Below are 17,850 nucleotides of genomic sequence, written 5' to 3'. Positions count from 1 at the left end.
ACGAGTGAGAGCACCTCTGGCATTGCATATGGGGCCACAATGGCCATTGGGTCATGTGGCCGGTGAGTGAGAGAGGAAGAATGTTTGTCAACATGCGCAGTAGCTGTCGTGCACTCAACTCTCATTAGCAGCACTTTTTGAAACACACGGCACTGGATGAGGTGAGTGCAACGGCGTGGTTGGAACTTCACACGCAAGTAAAGTTTGTGGACTAACTTGGTGAGAGTTCAAGCTAGGCTCAGCTGAGCAATCTTCTTTATGTGGCGGCACCATGGACTGCAGTTGCAGAAGCGAGGTATGAGCTGCGATGAGCTCACTGTAAGTGGATGCGATGCATTGTTTCAGCTTCTTGTTGTCCTGGCAGAGTTACGTCCCCAAGTTGTATTCTGACAGTAGGTCAGTAACGTAGGTCACAATGTTCCCTACGAGGGTGGAGCATTCGCGTATGATATCATATGTTGTGGTGGAAACAGAGCATTGGACGTCGGTGCTGGTGCACGGTATGTGAGTGTTCATAGTATGGTGGAGCACTGAATCCTGTATGACATTTGGAAATAGTTCGTAATCAGACAAAAAAAGGATTGGTTCATTGATGTCGGCAATATAGCAAGTCCACAGAAAATGTAGAGAAGGAGATGGGGTCACCGTAACCTTTACTGTGCCTGAGGTAGGTAACGTTGACGCATTGACAGCTCGTAGATGTGACTTCGTATCTCCCCTCCCCCCCCCCACCCCCCCACCCCACCCCACCCCACCCCACCCCACCCCTTCATCCTCCTCGTAGAGAATCTTGATTATTAACTCTTGTGGTGAGCAGGCATCTTGTTCCATTATAGTCTTCTTCGCAAACTCATATTTTGGTGCAGGCAGTTGTGAAGGAGCAGGTCACAAATCAAATCCGAGTGGTTGTGGAGGTGTGTGACGAGGCACAGAAAGTTTGAGCTGTCATCAGACACATGATGTAACTCGAACAGATGCTTGATGAGCACGAACCACAATGCCAGGTTGTCCACGTATAAGGACAGTAGTTTCGGCAGGCGACCAGGAGGGGGTGATGACGGCTGCTTCGGTGACTCCTGGGGTAGCGGCTGAACTGAGGTTAAGTCAGAGGCCGGCATCGTAGGCCCAGATTGAAACCAGGCGAGTGAATCTGTAGTAGCAGCAGCTGGCATAGTTGACTGTGTGTCACGAAAACATGACGTGGCAGGCACGGATGGTACCGTGGAAATGGGCGGATGGGCAGCACACGAGGGGCGGCCCGGAAACTGGACCATGAGTGATGAGTGCTGGATGGAAATGACCCGCTTCTGGAACAGGGCAAGAGACCGGCGCGGCAAATACAGGCAGTGCTGTGGGAGTGGCAGGTGGTTGAGTGACCAGAAACGAGGACCCCTGCAAGTGAGGTGGGGGCGGACGGGGGGTTCAGAACGCCACCCACGTGGAAACTATCTGATGCATACTATGCCTGTAGTGTGTGTGGCAGGCCACTGAGGTGAGGTAAGGGGTCCATGTTATGCGAAACACTGAACTGTGCATGTAAATTAGGAACACCACGTGCGGGGAACGGATCCGGTATGGTTTGTAGTAATGGCGGCGTTGCACATGGTCCAACAATAACTGATGCAGCATGCTGGTGGGTGGCTAAACACGTGTTCAAATGGAGATCACTTTGTTCTTGAAACACTCAATTTGAAGAGACACAGTTAGAAATATTTTTGAGCTCACATTTCACTGTCAGATGGGCATAATCTGGTGACGCGAAGCCTGATTCCATTGTTCGCTCTAACTGCATAGTTGTCGACTGTTGGAAACTAATGAGGTTAGCACATGGCGTTGGTTGAACAGAGTTGTGCTTCCACATCTTCGAACAAGGCATTTGTTGGCGTGGTCATTGCGTAGTGCATATAACCTGTTGCATAAACACTGGCGTAGAAGATGCAAATCACGAACGAAATGCGGGGTCACCACTATGGGAATGGGATTGCTAATCGGCATGTAGAAAACTTAATTCCCATATATGTCGTAGCTCATATATATAGTTGAGAGAAACATTCCACATGAAAAAAATATATATCTAAAAACAAAGATTCTATAACTTACCAAACGAAAGTGTTGGTACATTGATAGAGACAATAACAAACACAAACACACACACAAATTTCAAGCTTATGCAACCCACGGTTGCTTCATCAGGAAAGAGGGAAGGAGAGGGAAAGACGAAAGGATGTGGGTTTTAAGGGAGAGGGTAAGGAGTCATTTCAATCCCGGGAGCGGAAAGACTTACCTCAGGGGGAAAAAGGGACAGGTATACACTCGCACACACACACACACACACACACACACACACACACACACACACACACACACATATCCATCTGCAAATATACAGACACAAGCAGCCATATGTAAAGGCAGAGAGTTTTCAAGTAGCTCATATATATTTACATGTGACTGCATCCATACAGAATGAAGTATGACAAAGAATTGACTAAAGTAAAGTTAAGATGTATGCCTGACAGAGCACTTAGAGTTCATAGATATTAAGTTTCGTGGTCGATACGAACTATCGACGCCACAAAGCGAGTACGTATTTTCCTATTAATCAGGTTATTTCCTTTTTATTTTCAAATTCTTACCAGTGTAATAATTGGAAATCTTGTAATCTCTCAGACCACAAAAAGAAAATGATATCTTACAGTCCCCCATTAAATCTTTTTTTTTTCTAATTTAGCAACAACATTTGGAAAACAAATGTGCGTGTGTCTGCGTGCGTGTGTGCTTGTGTGTGTGTGTGTGTGTGTGTGTGTGTGTGTGTGTGTGTGTGCGGACGCGCATGTGCGTGAGTGCACTACAGTGCGATGTCTAGTGAAGTCAGCCATTCAGTTGCTTCTGTTACTGCTGGCAGACCGTCCCACACCCTTGGAATTTCATGTGTAGGCACTCTGTCACTGTGTGCTGTAGTGTTTGTCCTGGAGCACCACAGTTGCACTGGGATTTTCAGCCACTTTCCCTATTCATCCCACAATCACTTACTATTTTGTCAATGTTATTGGAAACACATTTATAACATAATACCTTAAAAACCATAAACTTTTATGCATGCATCAAATAGTCCCATCCTACATGCAAAACTCAGTGTCCCTTGATTAAAACATACCACTACCTAATAAACGTGATTAACTACTAAGCAAGATACCCTGATATGAAACAGCACTCCAGTTATAATTCAATCATACAAATATTCAACTCAATATACTGCAAGTATTAAACTACTATATCTTCACAGCTGCCTTGTATTGAGCTTGAGTCGTCGGTAGATTTTTATTTTTGTATGCTCTACATCGACACTGTTACTTTTAGTTGTCTGCGGAAGAGAACAGAAGTCCACACAACATGAATTAAAATTCACTTTTTGCCACACTATCACTCACACAGATAAGCACTCTAGTTTGTTGGCATGATGATATATGTTTTGCAGTCCATTGTGGTGAGACGGTTCACACATTCTGCACTCAGGCTACTGTGCACATGGTTTTGCTGTGCTGTCAAAATCATCAGCTAGTTTTGTGTGAGCAGTTGGAGACCAACACTCTCGCCTGGTGTCAGCTGCATGGCTGGCTGTGGCTCACTACGGGCACTCAGAGTTGTGCTTGGTGACCTCGTGTGCCTGCTGCATGCTCTGAACAGACACGACCTGCACCTGCACAGTGTTGATGTCTTGACATGGCTCAGCTCTTTGCTTGGTGGAGGGGGCATCTTTACACCATGTAGACTGTTAGTTGCACTTGCTTGTGCTGTTGCAGTTAGCTCTTGATGTGATGAAGGTGTGAAGAAAAAACAAACTACACCTAAGGATCTGTCATAAGTTCAACAACTACACTTGAGCACAAACTCTAACCCTGTATTGGGAGCCCTGCTCACCTTATTTTCTTCAGAAGCAATCTCTTTTGCCTTGTTATTTGATTTGGTCCAGAAAGGGGGGTGTGGAATTTCTTTCTCAAAGTTAGGATTCCGTACTACTTCATTTGCTTCTCTGGTCTTGCAAGACATCAGTGAATTGTATCGTTGATATCCTTAATCATCTTGTGGTGTTGAGTTCTTATGTCTGTGCTTGCTATGAAAAGAGGATGACAAATTGTGCCTTATGCAAGACACCTTTTTAGTTTCATTTTACCCAGACATGTTTCAGCACTTTTTGTGCTGTCTTCAGTGGGTTATTTGATTTTCTTACTTTAAAATTGTTGTTACATGCTGACATTTGGAGAAACTTTTGGTACAAAATATTTCCAATTGTGAATGAATAATTGTTGTAAATGCTATTCATCATTTGTTTACAGTTCACAGTTGAGATATGTATTAATTCTCTGATGCATTGTATGTTGTTTATTACCTTGTGTTTAGAGTTCTAGTTATAGCTCAATTGGCAAAAGAGTGGATGTATGCATTAGTTTACATATCTTACATGAAGCTACTGGGTATTTATGTTGGTAGGTAGTCTGCTGAACAATCTACAACTTGTCATCTGCAAACAGCAAAACGTGATTTTTATTTTTCTGTTTATTATGCATTTACGAATGGAAATGAGCACATATCACGTTTGTTTGTGTGTAACCTGTGGCTTTGATGTTGTAGTGTTTTCTCAAATGTTTTGGCGAGGTGAATACGCTGATTTCTGTGACTTATGTTCATTTGATAACACACTTTCTACAAATATTCAGACGTGGGCGGAGTTTTCTCCACCGTTATGTGTTGTTGTAGCTGTGTAGTATTCATTTGTTTCGTGGCATGTTTTTCTGGGTGAGGCATGCAAGTTGTTCAAAGTAATTCTCAGAGAAAGCGTTTAGTACAATTTGGAAGATTTTTTCTGTCTACCACCGACTTTGAACATGTATTTTTGCCAACAAATCGAGGGTAAGTTGAAGTCTCCACCAGTTTTAACTGTATGAGTGGGGTACTTATTTGTAATGAGATTCAAGTTTTCTTTGAAGCGTTCAGCTATTATATCATCTGAGTCATAGTGTCAGTAGAAGGAGCCAATTATTATTTTGGAATGGCTGTTGAGTACAACCTCTACCCATAGTAACTCGCAGGAACTATCAACTTCAACTTCACTACAAGATAAACTACTACCAACAGACACAAACACACCACCACCTACTTTATTTCATCTATCCTTTCTGAACATGGTTTGCGCCTCTGTAAAAATTTTGGCAGTATTTATCTCCGACTTTAGCCAGCTTTCTGTTCCTATAACGATTTCAGCTTCAGTGCTTTCTATCAGCGCTTGAAGCTCTGGCACTGTTCCAACACAGCTATGATTCTGACAAGAACAGCCCTATCGCAGAACTGTTCACTCTAACACACTCTTTGCCCTACCTTTCTGTTCATAACGAATCCTACTTCCATTATACAAGGGTTGTACCAAAAGTAAGGTTCCCATATGTTTTACAAATAAAAAATATTGTTTATTGTCATTGATTTATACATAATTGGAAAGCTTACATTTTTGTCTATTTTTCAAGATAGTCTTCTTTTTTTTTGACACATTTTTGAAGACTGTGCTCCAGCTTTTGTATTCCTAAGTCGAAGAACTCTCCCATTGACCCATTGAGGAAGCTTGTGACATGTGCTCAGACTTCATCATTGCTCTTGAAGTGTTTGCCACCTAAGTGTTCCTTTAGCTTGGGGAAGAGATGATAATCGCTGGGGGCTAAGTCCAGGGTGTATGGGGGATGGGGCATAACAGTCCACCCAAAGTTCTTCAAAAGCTCGTGTGTTTGATGAGTGACGTGGGGTCAAGTGTTGTCCTGAAGAAGCACTACTGCCTCCATCAGTCGTCCTCTCTGGCTCACCGGAGTTTGGTCAATGTTTCACAATATCTGTCTGAGTTTATTGTCGTACCAGGTTGCATAAAATCGATGAGGAGTACCCCCTTACGATCCCAAAACACAGTCACCATAACCTTTCCTGCTGATTGCATTTGTCTGAATTTCTTTGGTGGTAGTTAACCAGACTTAGTCCCCAGCAATTATCACCTCTCGAACCTCTGCCGGGACCAGCCACACAGTCCATGACTGAAGCGCCTTAGACCGCTCGGCTAATACCATGCGGCCTGTAAAAATTGCAGTTCAGTGATCAAGCATCATTGTTTCTTCATTTAGGTGTAGGAAAAATGCAAATTTCTTTCAGTTTGTCCATGCCAGGTTCAATACTCTACTCTGTTATAATGTGGCCAAGAAGTTTTATGCTCCTTCTACGGAATTCACAGTCACTCCTGCTGTCTTGATATGACCTAATACTTCCTCAGTTGTTCCCATGTGCTCTTCCCATGAACTTGAAGTGATTAGTGTATCATCCACATATACTGCAATTTTGCTAAGAAGTTGATCCTGTAAAATGATATCCAACGTCTGTGTGAAACAGGCATAGATATATTTAGTCCAAATAGTAGAAAGTTATATTGATAGCACCTACCAATATAGAGGAATGCAATGTACCATCGAAATTCATGTAGCTGGATTTAATGGTAGATTCACACTGTTAAATATTGTAGTTCCATTAAATTTCTACAGGACCTCTTCTACATTTCCTGGATAGTCCATAGTCCAATTCTGGTTCAAAAATACAGTTTACTTTCCATGCATCAAACCTGATTCTTACTTCACATTAAGTTTGCCTACTACAAACAGTGTGCTATTATATAGGATAATAGACCTTTCTATTATATGCAGTTCAAACACCCTCTGTATTTTTTCCCTCACTGCAACTTTCATGACTTGCTGTGTTGGGTACAGTTTCTTAAAGTATGGTTGGTGTGGCTTTTTTTACACCCAGTTTCCTGGAAAATACTTATTTATACCTAATTTGTAGAATGGCTAACTGGTTTTCATTGTATTATACATATTTTCTATTGCAATTTTCTGAATAATTTCCTGTTCATCAGTTGTTCATTCTTATTCCTCTTCTTCTTCTAGATGCAATTTTGAACTGCTGTATTTCTATTTGATCCTGCTTCCCATGGTCTTCTTCAGTCATAGTGCAATATATACTTGTAAAATGCCTCAGTACCCTGTACAGTCTTCTTCTCTTTAAATGTAACCCTTTGCTCTCTTTCGATCTTCTGAATCTTCATGGTCTTTTCGCCAGAATTAACCTCCATCTGACATTCCATCATCCAATTTGCACACTCCACACACAAATTTGGCACTACCAAATGCTCCATTGTATACATTTCTCCCTCTATTTCCACATCCAGTAATACTTGGCATTTTATGGATTTGTTTATAGCCTCGATTGCACTTAATATTTTTTATCCATTTATGGAAAAACTTACAAACTGGTGTCCATTTTCCTATTGTTTTCCATATAAAATAGAAAATACATCACTTCCTGAATCTAAAATGGCTTGCACTTTTAAATTCTCGATTTTTATGTTTGTTATTGGTCACCTCTCTTATTTTTTCCTGTACTTTGATCTCTGACATCAGTTCCTGTTGTTTTTCTTTTATTTCTTCCGTATGGATTACTAGTATTTGTGCTGACTGTTCATTTCCAGTTCCTGATTGGGTCTGCTCTAGAACTATGCATAGTTTTCTGACTCCTGAGTACAATCTCCTCCTTCCACTATTCTTTGTGTGTTTGGTACTTGTCTTCATCCAACCAGTGCAGCATTCAATATCCTCTGCCATGCTGGAAGTTCCGCATCATGCCTCATGCCCCCATTTGTATTGTGTGCGTTTCTGCCAAGCTCATAGACCACCCCCACTTATTCTGTCCCCATGTTGATTGTGATCTTGTTGATTGTTTATTTCTGCTTCCAGGAATTCCCATACTAAATGTTATGTTCCTGTTGCATGTTCTACTGGGCGTACATTTCTTGCTTGACCTGATCAATCTGTTTTAAAAACCACTGTGCTGCTCAGTGTCTTCTGTCACTGTTCCTGCTAACATAGTTTACACATCCCACAGCAGTCTTTTATTATAGGGAGAACAAAAAATTCTCTTCGAATGATTGACTCAGAGGTAGATTTTTCTTCCATTCCTTATCAATGAAACCCTTTAGCACTCTGTGCTTTCTTCAGTATCTTTGTTCACTTACTTATTTTGATCAGTTTTTTCTCTGACCAGTAACCCTGCAGAAATTCCGCCTCGAAGTCTGCATAGCTTTTTACCATTACTGCCACATGTGCACCATCGTATTGTGTCCTCTACTAGCTTCCTTGACACAAAACTGATCTTTTCCTCTTCCATCTAACAGACAGGCCAAATTCCTTTAAAATCAGATGAAAATGCCACAGGGTGTATCAAGCCTTTGGGACGAAATTTGTTGATTCCACTTAGCCACAAGTCATTATATCCTACTATGAGTGTTCTATTGTGTACACTACACTACTGTTTCTTCGATCTTATTACTCTCTGTGATTTCTTTCTTTGCAGTTTCCACTTTTTATATAGACCACAAAACTTTTCACTTGTCTCCATTCCAATTTCCCCTATTCTCATCAAATTACTACATAGAATTTGAGATTGTGTTCTATTCCTACTTTTTCTTCCTATTTTGAACAGTAATCAACCAACGTGGGATACCAAGAAGAGGATTCGAGACCAAAATTTGATTTTTGTAGGGCACTAGTGCAGGGAATTTTATTGTTTGGTAGTGGTATAGGGCAATTTTATTGCTTTTACTGCAGCACTATGAGCGGGGTTGTCTTTCTGTTCTTCTACTGTGATACTACCATTTCGTATCTTGAATAATACTTCCTTTCTGTAATTTTATGAACAGAAATTGTAATAGCTCTTCAAACAATTGAAACTCCAGTTTGTAATATCAAGAGGAAAAGATAGATTGCTACTTATCATAAAAATGATATTTTACGTTGCAGACAGGCACAACTGAAAGACACTTACATATTAACTTTCAGCAATAGCCTTCATCAGAAAAGAAAACACACACACATTCATTCACACAAGCAAGTGCGCATCACATGCAGATGACTGCCAACTCCAGCAGCTCGTACCAGAATGCAATTGTCACGTGGAATGGAAGCAGCAATCTGGAAGGGGCAAGGAAGGGAAGGCATAGCAGTGTGTGGATGGGGGGAGAGAAGAGCATTGTGTGATGAAGTGTGCAGAGACTAGGCACAGTGTCGGGTGACCATGTGGGAGGTAAGTGGAGTGTGTGGGGGGGGGGGGGGGGGGGGGGCAGGGAACAAGAAAGGAGAGGAGCGGAGAAGGAGAAAGGTGGGTGAGTGCATTGGCAGATGGCGGAACACCAAGAGGTTGGGAGATGAGAATAGGAAGGTGCTGATAGGCCAAAGGGGATGGAAATGTTGGGTGGAGGGTGGGTGGACTGTATGTTACCACAGGCTGAGGCTGGGCTGATTTTAGGAGTGGAAAACCACTATCTGTGTTCTTCAGGAAAGCTAGTGGTGGAGGGGAGGATTCAGATGACTTGGGTAACGAAGCAGCTATTGAAATCAAACATGTTGTGTTCAACTTCATGTTGTGCCACAGTGTGATCTACTTCGATTTTGGCCACAGTTTGACAGTGTCTGTTCATCCTGGTGGACAGCTGGTTAGTAGTCATATAAAAAAAAAAAAAAAAAAAAAAACTGTGCCCTGACTGCATCAGAGTTGTTTTATAACATGGCTGCTTTCACAGGTGACCTGGCCTGTGATGCACTAGGATAAGCCTCTGATAGGACTAGAATAGGAAATGTTAGGTGGGTGGACTGAGCAGTCCTTTCACCTGTGTCTTCACAGGGATTATCCCTGTGGTGAAGGGGTGGGATTGGAGTGGCATAGGGATGGACCAGGATGTTATGGTGGTTGGGTGGGCCACAGAACACCACCTTAAAAGGGGTGGAAAGGATCTTGGGAAGGATGTCTCTCATTTCAGGGCATGATGATAGATAATCAAAGCCCTGGTGTAGGATGTGGTTCAGTTGTTCCAGTCAGGGGTAGTACTGAGTGAGGAAGGGGGCATTCCTTTTGGCTGGTTCTTCGAGGCAGTGGAAGGATTGGGGGTGTGGCACTGGAGATCGGTTTGTGGTCTGGGTCTGGGGGATAGTGCCTGTGTGTGAAGGCATTATTGAGAACCTCAGCATACTGGGCAAGGGAGTTTTTATCACTGCAAGTAGGAGTTATCCTTACAACACATTCTTCACTCCCAAAATCATCCCGGCCTCAACTTATGGTAACAAAGTGTACTTACGCCCACCACCCAGCAGTTTCCACTCAGTGTGTCCTGTTACCTCCTCCTCATTATCATCTCACAACCTCTTTGTATGCTGCCCTGTACCAATGCACCTGCCCATCTTTCTGTGCTCCTCTCCTTTTCTGCTCCCTGTTCCCTCCTCTGCACCTCCATGTCAGACAACCAACTGACACTGCACCTGTTGGCACTCTAGTACCTTTGTGCTCTGCCAGACAGCACTCTTCTCTCCTTCCACCCATACACTGCTATCCTTTCTCCTTCTTTGCCCCCCCCCCCCCCCCAGATTGCTGCTTCCATTCTATGTGGTAGCTCAATTCCAGTCCGAGTTGCTGGAAATGGTGGTCATGTGTGTGTGAGGTGTGCTTGCTTGTGTGAATGAATGTGTGTGTGTGTGTCTGTTTTACTGATGAAGGCTGTGGCCAAAACCTAAGTGTAATTATCTTTTAGTTGTGCCTGTCTGCAACTTAATGTGTCATCTCCAGCAATCTGTCTTTTCCTTATATTTTTGTAATCGATCTTTTCAGATATAAGTAAACAGCCTGGTGAACTTAAATTTCTACTTAAAATTTGGTATAACCTTTTGCAGAGTAAGCTTGAAAGATACTTTGTAAGCTAAAATACATGTAGTAACTGTGACACTTGTCTCTTTTTTGCAGTACTGAATTTTGCATTTCTGGTTTCTCTGTGTTGCAGCTCTGGCTGATACAGAACCAAAAATTGAACCAAAGCCACCAGAGGTGACAGAAGAAGCTTCAGGCAAAGCTCCAAAATTCACTAAGCTACTCGCAGATGTCATGGTCAGTGAGACAGAATCTGCAGTCCTAGACTGTTGTGTGGAAGGAGATCCATTACCTGAAATAAAGTGGTTCCTCAACAATTGTGAGATAAAGTCAGATGCTCACAGAGTGGTAAGTACACAGCTGCATGGTATTACAATCTGCATCTCAAAACTAATGCTTGATTGGCTAGAGATATAACTAAGAAGATGTAACTATTTGCAGTAATAAGCTAGTACTGGCACCGTAACAGGATCATTAATGCCAAACAGACAAATTTTCTCCATACTTTTGACACCTGATCGCAGATTCAGTTTTACAATGAGAAACAACAGAGTGCAACTGAAAGTCACAAGTAATTTGTGACAACCTACATCTATGTGTACATCAGTACTCTACTAGCCACCTGACAATTTGTGGTGGAGAATACTTCTGGTACCACTAACTGATATCCCCTGTTCCATTTGTGAATGGCATATGGAAGAATGATTCTCTGCAAGCCTCTGTATTAGCACTAACTTCTCAAATTTTCTCATTGTGGTGATTTTGGGAGATATACTTGGGATGAAGTAATATGTTGTCCAATTCTTCCCTGAGAGCACTCTCCAAATTTCATCAGTGAGCCTCTCTGTGATGCACAATGCCTCTCTTGTAGTGTCTGCTGCTGGAGATTGTTGGGCATCTCTATGTGCCCTTGCACTTACTAAACAATCCCATGATGAAATGCACTGCTCTTTGTTGGATCTTCTCTATCTCTTCTACAAGTTGTATCTGGTAAGAGTCCCAGATTGATGAACAATACTCAAGAATTGCTGGAACAAGTGCCTTGCAAGCCACCTCTTTATGGGATGAATTACATTTCCTTAAGATTATTCCCTTGAATCACAGTCTCACATCTTCTTTTCCTAGCATTTGTTTTGTGTGGTTGTTCCACTTAAGGTCACTTAGGTCAGGTAATCCTAGATATTTTACAGTAGATCCTGTTTCCAGCAATTTGTCATCTGTAGCGATTGTGCATGGAAGATTTCTTTACTCATGTATGCACAATATGTTACATTTATTTATGTTAGGGGTCAACTGCCAGTCCCTGCACCATTCATCTATCCTCTGTAAGTCCATATGCAAATCATTACTGTCTGGCATTGCTACCTACTTATAGACAAGCACATCATCTGTGAACAGTCATAAAGAGCTTCTGATGCATTTTACTAATCATTTATATACATTCCAAACAGTAACAGTGGTCACCGAATGAATGAATAGAGGATTTCGAACCACTTGCTGATATTACATGAGAACAAAACCTCTTCAGGTTTTCACTTAGTTTGGTTCACAAATTTTACTTTCAAAGCCATAGAATGCATCTCTCTTTGATGTCTTTACACTCATTTTTGCATCTTTTAGCTTTTGTTTGTCTGCTGTTTGTTTGTTTGTCTTCTCTTGAATCTTTCAGAAAGCTCTCTTTGTTTATGTAACAGTTTTCTGTTAAACCATCACAGGTCTTTCGTATCCCATAAGACCTTGCTTGAAACATAATTGTCTAAGGCAATAACAAACCTTCAGACATTAGAGAACTAAAACAATTTATTTGGAAAACACAATTGTAATAAAGTAAACATTACACCTCTAACAGCAGATAAACAGTAGCTATACAGTATACCTGAGGAGGCAGCAGCCTGTTTCAGAGTACCAGCTTTCTTTTTAATATACTCAATTTCATTTAAGTAGGTTAAATGTGTACAGCATTAAGCAGAATAGCGACAATTTCTTCTTAATACAGTACACAGGTTAAGTTTGTATGATTTTCTTCTTTTGTTGATTTATTCTGCATCCGTGAAGGTTCTTTCACTGGATGGTAGCTATGAATGAATGAATCAATCTGTCAATCAAACCCTTAGAACTGGTGGTTTTGGAAGCTGAGGTCTGGAATTAGCTTCCATCATGACAATGCATGTCTACACACTGTGACCTACATTGTCCAAACTTTGGTTTGGTATATTTCCAGATCCATCTTATCATCACCTCACACTGTTTCTCAAAAAATGACCTGCTTCATAATGCTGATGGAAGGTTTCTCGGGTCTCCAACTGGGTGGTAGTGTTCATATCTCGTGACATTTCAGGAAGCGTCATACTACCCATCTTCCAGCCATACACTTCCCGAAACGTCATGATACATCAACACTACCACCCGGCTGGAGACCTGAGAAAGCTTCATCAGCAGTATACTCTGGGAGAGCTTACAGTCACATATGCTTCATAATGACTCAAAGACTGTGAAGTGTTTAAAACTTAAAAGCTTGTTAAACTTATTCCACAGTATCGAATATGCTTAGGGAGTAACTGTGAGTAGGTGAAAATGAATAGAATATATGTGTTTTTTAATTTAAATAATTAAATAAATAAAATATTTCAGTATATGATAACCATGCTGTAGTACCATCAGTGCGCAGAATATTTAGAGAAGAACTGAATTTTTTGTGTTCCTTTTTAGTTTCAGCATGACAAAGATGGAAATGTAAGCCTGACTATTAAATCTGCATCTCCTGAGGACAAAGGAGTGTATACTGTAAAGGCCACTAATAAAAATGGAGAAGCAAAATGCTTCTCAAACCTCATAATTAAATCTTCTGGAATAACGGAAGTGAGAAGCAAAGTGGATAAACAAGTTTTTCCTGCATTCAAGGAATTATTTGCAGACAGGACAGCTTACGCTGGAGATTCAACTAAGTTTGAGTGTATAGTTACTGGTAAACCTACTCCAAAGGTAGGCTGTATATCTTTGTGATCTGTTTGTATTCTACTTCCTTTTATATCATGTAGTGTAATTTGTTATGAGAAACGACTTCTCTCTTTCTTGAGGGAGTAGCAAATTGTTCTCTTCTGAGTATGTGTTTGAATAATTGATAGTCTTCATAAAATGGGATACCAACTGAGTAGAAGTACAAAATCAGCCATAGTAGAATTAAAAAAGAAGTGACACTTTGTCCTCTTGACAAGGATGAGAGGATCATAGATATATTCTTAGATCTGACCTAAGTGTTTTGATACCGTTGACCATAAGATTCTACTAAATGAGGTAGAATAAGATGTTTTTTATCTAACAACTTGTTCCACTCATGCCTAACTGATGGGGTACAAAAAGTAGAGATAAAATCAATTTCAAATAAGGCTAAACTTTCAGTGAAACACTTATCAGAACCAAAACCTACATCTATATCTACATCTACATCTATACTCTGCAGATCACCATGAGATGCATAGCAGGGGATATGTCCCTTTGTACCAGTTATTAGGGTTTTTTCCTTTTCCAATTGCATGTGGAGTGCGTGAAGAATGATTGTTTGAATTTCTGTGTGCGTGCAGTAATTATTCTAATCTTATTCTCATGATCACTATGTGAGTGATGCATAGGGGATTGAAGTGTATTCCTAGGGTCACCATTTAAAGCTGGTTGGGATAGTTTAGTTATATCTTCAAGGGCTTCTTTTTTTAGACAGTACTTCATTATAGATAACTGCATCATCTGCAAAAAGCCGGATGTTACAACTAATATTGTTTGCAAGGTAATTAATATACAACATGAACAGCAATGGTCCCAACACACTTCCCCGTGGTACACCTGAAGTTACTTCTACATCTGATGGTGACTCAACTTTTGCCAATAAACATAGATGCTTTTCAGAAATCAAGAAATACTGCATCTACCTGATTGTCTTGATCCAAAGTTTTCAGTGCAAGTTGGGCTTCACATCATCGATGTTTTTGGAATCCGTGCTGGTTGGAATTGAGGATATTCTGTACAAGATAACTGATTACGTTTGAGCTCAGAATATATTCTAAAATTCTAGAACAAATTGATTTCAAGGACGCTAGATGGTAGTTTTGTGGATCACTTCTACTACCCTTCTTGTAGATGAGTATCAATTGGGCACTACGACTTCACTAATATGAACAGGATAGATTGCTACTCTGCATACAGAGGAGATTTTTATTCAGAGACGGGTTCAATGAAATCATTGATACACATTTTGGCTTTGGCCAAAAGGCCTTCTTCCAAAGTAGAAAACACACATACACTCACACAAACACAATGCACAGACACATGACCACTATCTCTGGCCACTGCGGCTGTACTACCACTTCGTAAAACATACTATTTGATAAACCAAACAGAAATTGGCTAGTCATGCATCATACATGACAGAATTAGTGAAATGGAAAGAACAAGGTGCTGTGGTGCAGAGTAGTGTTTTGTTTTCTTTTTGTGATACTCTGATATCTCAATTAATGTGTGAATATTGTGGAAACTTGTAAAGACTCTCATTGTGCACACCAATACAATTTTATCATGTGATCATAAAAGAAGGTTGTATACATGGAAGAATCCTGGAGATACTAAAAGGTATCAGATAGATTATATAATGGTAAGACGGAGATTTAGGAATCAGGTTTTAAATTGTAGGACATTTCCAGGGGCAGATGTGGACTCTGACCACAATCTATTGGTTATGACCTGTAGGTTAAAACTGAAGAAACTGCAAAAAGGTGGGAATTTAAGGACATGGGATCTGGATAACCTGAAAGAACCAGAGGTTGTACAGAGTTTCAAGGAGAGCATAAGGGAACAATTGACAGGAATGGGGGAAAGAAACACAGTAGAAGAAGAATGGGTAGCTCTGAGGGATGAAGTAGTGAAGGCAGCAGAGGATCAAGTAGGTAAAAAGACGAGGCCTGCTAGAAATCCTTGGGTGAGAACCACATGTATGAATATCAAGAGCTCAGATGGCAACCCAGTTCTAAGCAAAGAAGGGAAGGCAGAAAGGTGGAAGGAGTATATAGAAGGTTTATACAAGGGCGATGTACTTGAGGGCAATATTATGGAAATGGAAGAGGATGTAGATGAAGACGAAATGGGAGATAAGATACTGTGTGAAGAGTTTGACAGAGCACTGAAAGACCTGAGTCGAAACAAGGCCCCTGGAGTAGACAACATTCCATTAGAACTACTGACGGCCTTGGGAGAGCCAGTCATGACAAAACTCTACCAGCTGGTGAGCAAGATGTATGAGACAGGCGAAATACCCTCAGACTTCAAGAAGAATATAATAATTCCAATCCCAAAGAAAGCAGGTGCTGACAGATATGAAAATTACCGAACTATCAGTTTAGTAAGTCACAGCTGCAAAATACTAACGCGAATTCTTTACAGACGAATGGAAAAACTGGTAGATGCGGACCTTGGGGAGGATCAGTTTGGATTCCGTAGAAATGTTGGAACACGTGAGGCAATACTGACCTTACGACGTATCTTAGAAGAAAGATTAAGAAAATGCAAACCTACGTTTCTAGCATTTGTAGACTTAGAGAAAGCTTTTGACAATGTTGACTGGAATACTCTCTTTCAAATTCTGAAGGTAGCAGGGGTAAAACAGAGGGAGCAAAAGGCTATTTACAATTTATACAGAAACCAGATGGCAGTCATAAGAGTCGAGGGGCATGAAAGGAAAGCAGTGGTTGGGAAAGGAGTGAGACAGGGTTGTAGCCTCTCCCCGATGTTATTCAATCTGTGTATTGAGCAAGCAGTAAAGGAAACAAAAGAAAAATTTGGAGTAGGTATTAAAATTCATGGAGAAGAAGTAAAAACTTTGAGGTTCGCCGATGACGTAATTCTGTCAGAGACGGCAAAGAACTTGGAAGAGCAGTTGAACGGAATGGACAGTGTCTTGAAAGGAGGATATAAGATGAACATCAACAAAAGCAAAACGAGGATAATGGAATGTAGTCAAATTAAATCGGGTGATGCTGAGGTAATTAGATTGGGAAATGAGACACTTAAAGTAGTAAAGGAGTTTTGCTATTTAGGAAGTAAAATAACTGACGATGGTCGAAGTAGAGAGGATATAAAATGTAGACTAGCAATGGCAAGGAAAGCGTTTCTGAAGAAGAGAAATTTGTTAACATCGAATATAGATTTATGTATCAGGAAGTCGTTTCTAAAAGTATTTGTTTGGAGTGTAGCTATGAGGGCGACAACTAGTTTGGACAAGAAGAGAATAGAAGCTTTCGAAATGTGGTGCTACAGAAGACTGCTGAAGATAAGGTGTATAGATCACGTAACTAATGAGGAGGTATTGAATAGGATTGGGGAGAAGAGAAGTTTGTGGCACAACTTGAGTAGAAGAAGGGATCGGTTGGTAGGACATCTTTTGAGACATCAAGGGATCACAAATTTAGCATTGGAGGGCAGCGTGGAGGGTAAAAATCATAGAGGGAGACCAAGAAATGAATACACTAAGCAGATTCAGAAGGATGTAGGTTGCAGTAGGTACTGGGAGATGAAGAAGCTTGCACAGGATAGAGTAGCAAGGAGAGCTGCATCAAACCAGTCTCAGGACTGAAGACAAAAACAACATCTATAAAACATAATTTTCTATGAATAATATGGATCATGTACATATATCCATCTTCAGATACTATCATTATGTGTTTTCCAAACACACAAAGTTCGTGTCACTCGAGCATTTGACTCTTAACTGAATCAAAAATGTGCTGATTCAAGGAACAGGATTGAGGGAGTGTATGTATGTTCTGTTACTTGTCCCCTCTTCTGTACTGTGGGTATTAACTTTTCTTGATCAAGCTGTGACGCAACAGTTTTCTTTCTGTGATGAATGTTGATTACATTAAGTTTGCTTTTTGTGGAATGGGTTGTTAGGTGGAAGTAAAAAGTAAACCTTGCCACATTGGCAGCCAATGTGAGTGTAACTTTTTTGGTATTGTTCACACCAATCCAGAAAAAAATTCTGAGCTAGACCATCTCACATGCAGTTTTATATTTTTTCAAATGCAAATTATA

The 17,850-nt window shown here is 40.8% G+C and overlaps 1 protein-coding gene across 1 annotated transcript in view; it reads left to right on the top strand.

Annotated features, from left to right (window-relative positions):
- The window catches only part of LOC126267900 (uncharacterized), a 1,063,720-nt gene that overhangs the window by 933,922 nt on the left and 111,948 nt on the right, over positions 1 to 17,850 (top strand). Inside the window, exons 41-42 of the mRNA XM_049973211.1 lie at positions 10,910 to 11,124; positions 13,486 to 13,758. Of these exons, the coding sequence (XP_049829168.1) occupies positions 10,910 to 11,124; positions 13,486 to 13,758 (488 nt within the window). The remainder of the gene's footprint in view (positions 1 to 10,909; positions 11,125 to 13,485; positions 13,759 to 17,850) is intronic.

This window comes from Schistocerca gregaria, chromosome 4, assembly GCF_023897955.1.
Source record: "Schistocerca gregaria isolate iqSchGreg1 chromosome 4, iqSchGreg1.2, whole genome shotgun sequence".
Lineage (NCBI taxonomy): Eukaryota > Metazoa > Arthropoda > Insecta > Orthoptera > Acrididae > Schistocerca > Schistocerca gregaria.
Note: the sequence above shows the minus strand (reverse complement) of the source record. Positions and strands in the feature narration are given on the sequence as shown.